Source organism: Lepus europaeus, chromosome 5 (genome assembly GCF_033115175.1).
Source record: "Lepus europaeus isolate LE1 chromosome 5, mLepTim1.pri, whole genome shotgun sequence".
Taxonomy (NCBI): Eukaryota; Metazoa; Chordata; class Mammalia; order Lagomorpha; family Leporidae; genus Lepus; species Lepus europaeus.
Window position 1 is genome coordinate 56,526,923 of NC_084831.1, and position 6,698 is coordinate 56,533,620.

A 6,698-nucleotide genomic window follows, 5' to 3' on the forward strand; every position below is an offset into this window, starting at 1 on the left:
TAAATATGTGAGCAGATACCGTGACCAAGAGCAGATGTGGAATCCTGGCTTTTTTTTTTTTTTTTAAAGATTTATTTATTTATTTGAAAGGTAGAGAGAGACAGAGATAGACCTTCCATCGGCTGGTTCATTCCCCAGATGGCTGCAACAGCCAGGCCAGTCCTAAGCCAGGAGCTTCATCTGGGTCTCCCACATGGGTACAGGGCCATCTTCCACTGCTTTCCCAGGTGCATTAGCAGGGAGCTGGATCCAAAGTGGAGAGGCCAGGGCCCAAACCAGTTCCCACATGGGATGCCTGCCCCGCAGATGGCATCTTTACCCACTACACCACAGCGCCGGCCCCAGAATCCTGGTTTTCTGTTTTATGGATTCCTGGCCTCTTCCCTGAAGCCTGTTTCTCACATGAGCTTTACAGACACTTTCCTATATATGCCTTTGACTAATGAAGAAATGTTGCTTTTAAAAGTGGTCCCAAATAATATCCTTTGTGTTGTAAGTTGTGCTTCCTCCTCATGAAGCAGGTGTATTGTCCGTCTGTACTCCTCGCTCCTGGCACTGAGCAAACAATTTATTGAGTGAGAAAACAAGAGGAAGTTACAGGAGTTTGGACAGTAGTATTCTAGGGAGGAAGTTAAAGGGAATGGTCCTGGTGTGAAGACTTTACTTGGGAACAACCTCTGCTGGGGTTCTCATCAGACAGCAAGAACAAAAAGAAATGGAGCAGCATGTGGTGAAAACAGATTAACCAGCTGCTTGCGACAGCAGCATCCCAAATTGAAGCACCAGTTTGAGTCCCAGCTGCTCTGCTTTCAATCCAGCTCCCTACTAATTCACCTGGGAAAGCAGCAGAAAGTGGTCCAAGTATTTGGGTCCCTGCTACCGACCTGGTTGGAGATCCTGGCTCCTGGCTTCAGCCTGGGCCATCTGGGGAGTGAACCAGTACATGGAAGCTGTCTTTCTGTCACTCTGCCTTTCAAATAAATAAATAAATTTTTTAAAGGAAAGAAGTGGGGTGGTCTCCAAGTTGCCTTAGAGTCAGCTCCATACCCTCCCTACCAACCTGGATGTGGTCTAGGGCCTGTGTCCAACTGGGTTCATAGCATCATAGGATTATCAGAACTGCTGGGCAGAGCCAGCCTAGTGTGTGTGCTGGTGATGATGAGACTGGTGAGTGTCTAAGACGTACAGCCACAGATAACTAAAACTCACTCATATCATCATTTTGGAAATACAGTATTGGGGTGGGTGAGGATTTATTTTTGTTTTCAGTACCTGCTTTGTGTAAGGCATGGACTTAAATAAATCCCTGTGTTTTAAGAAAGAAATAGCTAATGGACTCTATATTTTTATTAGATGGCAAAATTGAAGACCGAGAAGTATACCCAATGTCATATAAATGTACAGAAAGAGCGCTCGAGACCCCGTGTGTTTGGTTGGGAAGGCTTCCCAGAGAAGGCCTTCAGACTGAAGCACAAAGCACTATAGCAAGATGGGATGGGGGAGGGAGCCAAGCAGAAGGCCGTCACCAGTAACGCCAGGAATGAACTACCAGCTCCTGCGGGTGCTTGCGCTCAGCACAGGTGGCAGGCCAGCCAGGAGGGTTTTGAGTCATCAACGTAGACACTGAGTTGAGGATTCTACTCAGTCGTTCACATGTGTAGCATGAAGTGCTTTGTCCCTGAGGCTTTAGAACTTCCTATCTGGTCCTACACACAAGACTCAGCGCTGCCAAAGCTGAGAGGGTGTGACGTGTGTTCTGGCTCCTGGTCTCTGAGTTGTGGGTGAAGGAATCGCTGTTTGCCCAGCCTCTGACCCTAGCAACCTTCATCTTACGCAACGCCCTGTATCTTGCCCAGGCAAGTCCATTTGGTCACCAAATCCAGCTTCCTCTGCACTCAGCAGGCTCCTGAAGGCAGCTTCTTGCTCCATTTCCAAACATTGTCTCTGTCCCATTTCAGGTCCTCGCCATCTCCTGGAGCTCGCACTGCCCTCTGAGCTTCTTATCCTCTGAGCCAGTCTCCTCATTGCCACCCGCTCACCACCCGTTAGGAAACCCTCGCTCAGAGCTTTGACCTGCCTTTGCAGTCGGGCCTCAGCCCACCTGCCCAGCGGCATCTTCCACTTCTCTGTGCACAAACCAAACCTTCCACCCAGCCCCAAGACCCATAAAGAGCCTGTCGGGCTGCTGTACCTTTGCATGTGCCAAGACCCTCATGGATCTAGGTCAAGTTCGTTGGCTGGAATTCCTTTCTCCATGCCTTTGTCTTAGCATATGTGTGTGTCCTCTTCTGGACCGTGGACTTCTCGGGAGCTGAGGCCTCAGCTTACCCTTTTTCCTTTCTGTTCAGCCTCTACTCTGGCACCTGCCTCAGTCCTAGAAGGGCTCAGAAATAGGAGACACCTGTGTCAGTGAACGCTCCCTCCTCTGTACTGATGGCAGGTAATGCCCCTGAGATCTCCACGTGTGTGACCCACAGATTTACCAGGTTAAGATGTTCAGAAACAAAATCCATGTTCTTTCCTAAGACCTGGTCTCTGCCTCTCCCTGTCTTCCTCACCATCCTGATTTAAAGTCTTAGTGACCTTTACCCATCCCTCACTGCCCTTAGTCACCCACAGCTGATTGCTCGCCGACCTCTCTTCCTTCCAGCCTTCAGAGAGCTGTCGGATCAGTCCAGACCCACTCCTCTAGTTTCAGTTCTTCATCTCTCATCTTGGCTGTTGCAATAACCTCCTAACTGCCACCAGAACTCAACACAGCAATGATCGTGCATCTGCTTGGTCGTGTGTTGTCTCTTCATTCTCAGTTCTTTGCCCTGAGCCTTCTGATCTGACTGTAACCTACCCCCCTGCCTTCCCATGCCCTGTGCTCCAGCTCCTGCAGGCACTCATCCAAGTCACACAGCACACAAATGGCCTGTCCTACCTCTGGGGCCCTTTGCTCATTTCTTTTCATCACAGTCCTACTCATCCACCTAAGTCCAACTGAAATAGGAGTTCTTCAATGAAGCTTCCTCATCCCCTGAGCCAGAATTGAAATTGGGATTTCAAGTATGGTGCTCACCAGTAGCTGCATTAGCAGAAGAGTAGCTTTTAGACACCTGTCTCATGCTCAACTGTAAAATCATTAAGGAAAGGAGACATCTCTTATTCATGTTTTGTCATCTCTCTCACCAGCCCATCATGGTTGTCAATAAATGAATGATTGAATGACCTAGGTGTGCCTTGTTTTATCTGTCAACACCACCTTTTGAGTTTGCACAACACCAGGTTTTCATCTCCATATCTCTTCCAGCCAGTTGCCCAATCAGTGACTTGTACATAGTAGATTCCCAATAAATATTGTTGAATTGGACTGTTGGATAATTCTGTCATTTGAATACTGTTTCATCAACGACGGAGAATGATCTTTCTGATTTTTGCACAGGGCATACATTTTTAAACCAGCTACTCCTGCTTGGTTGTGTGCACACACATCAGTTTTGAAGCCACACATGTGACTAGCACTACCCACGGGTAAGGGCTGATTGATGCTAACTGTAGATGCAGTGAAAATATTAATGAGCTGTCACTTCTCAAAATGTTTAAAGGAGATTTTTGCAATATTTAAAAGCATGCCAAGGTTCTTGGAATGGAATCCTTTGATCAACAAGGGTATTTTCTTTTGAAACGTGTATTACTTAGAATACCAAAAGAAATTAATCTTTAAATATGGTGAGCTAGCTTACACAGAGAATGGTTGATTCCTCTGCCAGTTGCTGTGAGTATATCTGTAGCTTGTGTTTGATTAGGTCTGAGGATTTTGGGCAAATTCCTTAACCTCTCTGATCATCATTTCCCTCACTTATAAAATGGGTATTAAAATGCATGCCTTATTGGTGTGCAAGAATTAACTGGCAGAAGCACCTGTCATGGAGCAGGTGTGCAGGCAACAGTGACAGTTGTTTTATTGTTACTGTGGCATCACATTCAGGCACTTTGAATCCTGACTTTCCCCTCCAGCCCCCAACCGATCTGTCCTCTTTGGATCTTTTTTAATGTTTGGTTTGTTAATTTAGGGATTTGAGGTGAGAGTTCTTGTTTATTTTTCTCCTACATATTTCCTATTGTTTAAAATTATTATGTATTATTATGTAGTTGTTTTATGGTTGGAGTAAGCCAATTAACTCTAGATCTCTTTAACAATAAGTTACCTCAGGGCCTGCACTGTGGCGTAGAAGGTTACGCCTCTGCCTGCAATGCTGGCATCTCATGGGCAGCAGTTCAAGTCCCAGCTGCTCCACTTCCTATCCAGCTCCCTGCTAATGTGCCAGGGAAGGCAGTAGAAGATGGCCCAAGTACTTAGGCCCTGCACCCACGTGGGAGACCCAGAGAGAGCTCCTGCTCCTGGCTTTGGCCTGGCCCAGCCCCAGCCATTGCAGCAATTTGGGGAGTGAACCAGTGGATGGAAGATCTCTCTCTCTCTCTCTCTCTCTTTTTCTTTCTCTTTCTCTGACCCTCTCTCTTGCTGTATCTCTGCCTTTCAAATAAATAAGTATTTAAAAATAAACAAGTAAAAATAAGTTACCTGGACACCTGCAGCCAGTCTGCCCGTGTTCGCACCTCTGTACGACAAGGATGTGCCTCCCTCCCAGTGCCCTAGAACCTTGAAGTGAAATCTCTCTGCACCTTGAAGCTCTCAGTGGCTTGTCTTGTTCCTTTTCTAGGTTACAGCACCATGAGCCCCCAGGAAGACAGTGAGAACCCTCCATGCAACAACGACCCCTTGTCTGCCGGGGTCGACGTGGGAAACCACGACGAGGACTTAGACCTGGACACCCCGCCTCAGACTGCTGCCCTACTGAGTCACAAGTTCCACCACTACCGCCCGCACCACCCCACGCTCCATCACAGCCACCACTTACAGGCAGCCGTGACCGTGCACACTGTCGACGCAGAATGCTAACGACTCCCGCGCCTCCATGAGAAGAAGGGATCTAAGAAACACAGAGCATTCTGGAAAGAAAGAGCCAACATAAACTCACAGCGAGAGACTCCATGTGTTTGCGCACTGTCCAGAGTGGTTGAACTCACTTCCTGCCTGTTGACATGTTTAAAAGCAAGAGAGACCACAGCAAGGTCACATTTGTGAAGATGTGAAGCTGACCTGGGATGGAGGGGAAATAAGCCTGAGGAATGGAGCGCAAGGCCAACCTCCAAACAGACAAAACCTGTGAGTCAAGCTGAGCCAGAGGAATGTTCCAAGGAGCCAGAAACACTTGGCTGTCCTTAACTGGAAGAGAGAAATCTGCCCGAGCGGAGACCGGGAACGCAGCACACCCGGGTACAGCCAGTGCGCGCTCTGTATCTTGGCAGTACCTGGATACCACGGGGCTGTACGGAACGTATGTTAAGCTCTAAGTGATGCATCTCAAAATTTCTAAGAAAAGGATTATTTTTCTACTATTTATTGAACTTTCAAACATTCTCAAACTTTGGGGGAACAGAAAGGAAACACAAGAGACATTCTCAGCAGTTATCCCGAGCTGCTGTGTGTGTGTCATGAAGTGGTTCCTTGATCAAGAAGTCCTCTTATTTAACTGATAATCAGCCCATTGCCCTACTCCGAAGAATGGGAAAATGAAGAATCTTCCTCTCTGACTTGTTTACATCATTTCATTGGGAAAAAAAAAATCTTTATTTGTAATGCAGTATTCTTTGTGTGTGGTGGGGGAGGGGCTGAGAAGATGTTTTAAGAAAAAGTTTGTTTCTTTATAATTCATTTCCACTCCCCTGACAATGCTATTCTTAGGTTTCTACGAAACCTAACATGTCAGCTCCAGCCTCTCCACTAAGGAAGGGGTGGGTTTATTCTCCTTATTTAGAGACTTTATAAAATCGTAAATGTCCCATTGTGTCTCTGAGAATTAAATACATAAGCAAAGAAGTTTTTAAAATTGTGAAATTTTGTTCTTAAAGATTTCATTTGAAGTCTTAGTTAAAAGCTGCTGCCGGTTCTCTACGAAGTTACCCACCAAACTGCTTTATGGTCTATACAGGGATTAATCCAGTCTGGCTACTAGAACATGGGGCATTGTAATATTTCAGTAGTGTTCTAATTACAGTGATGTATTTTAGATTCACATTTTGTGATTCAAATATGTTATAAAGACATTCTTGCACCGTGTGTGTGGTAAATCTCCGTTTATATGTAGTTGGGAAAAACCCGTGGAATAATGTTTTAATGCTAGGGTATCACAATATAATGTAAAAATGTGGTTCTTAAGCAGACCAGAAAGGCACGTATATATGTGCTATCAGGAAACCCCTTCATACTCTGTATAAAATTGCAGTCTAGTGAAATAAACTGTATGCGATGGACAGTTCGAGTGGCTGCCATGGTTTGTTCGTGTGCCGCTTGTGCCTCAAGGCAGGTTCCGTTCCCTTGGTCACCCAGCAGGGCAGTTGGCAAACTGAAAGTAGGCCCTCCTCCCGTGCGGCAGTCAACTTCAGGGACTTTTTGATCATCTCAAACATGCAAAGAGATTCAAGGATATAACTGGATAAAATAGAAAGCTAACATTTGAAAATACAGAATTCCTCCTTCCTGAGCATCTAAATCTGTATCATTAATAATAAATGGTTTTTCTCGCGGCCAGTGCTGTGGCGTAGTGGGTAAAGCCACTGCCTGCAGCCATTTGGGGAGTGAGCCAGCAGAT

At 46.1% G+C, this 6,698-nt stretch overlaps 1 protein-coding gene across 1 annotated transcript in view; it reads left to right on the forward strand.

Annotated features, from left to right (window-relative positions):
- The window catches only part of CACHD1 (cache domain containing 1), a 241,146-nt gene extending 234,766 nt beyond the window's left edge, over positions 1-6,380 (forward strand). Inside the window, exon 27 of the mRNA XM_062191475.1 lies at positions 4,707-6,380. Coding sequence (XP_062047459.1) covers positions 4,707-4,945 — 239 coding nt within the window. The 3' untranslated portion in view covers positions 4,946-6,380. The remainder of the gene's footprint in view (positions 1-4,706) is intronic.
- Positions 6,381-6,698: the final 318 nt, after the last annotated feature.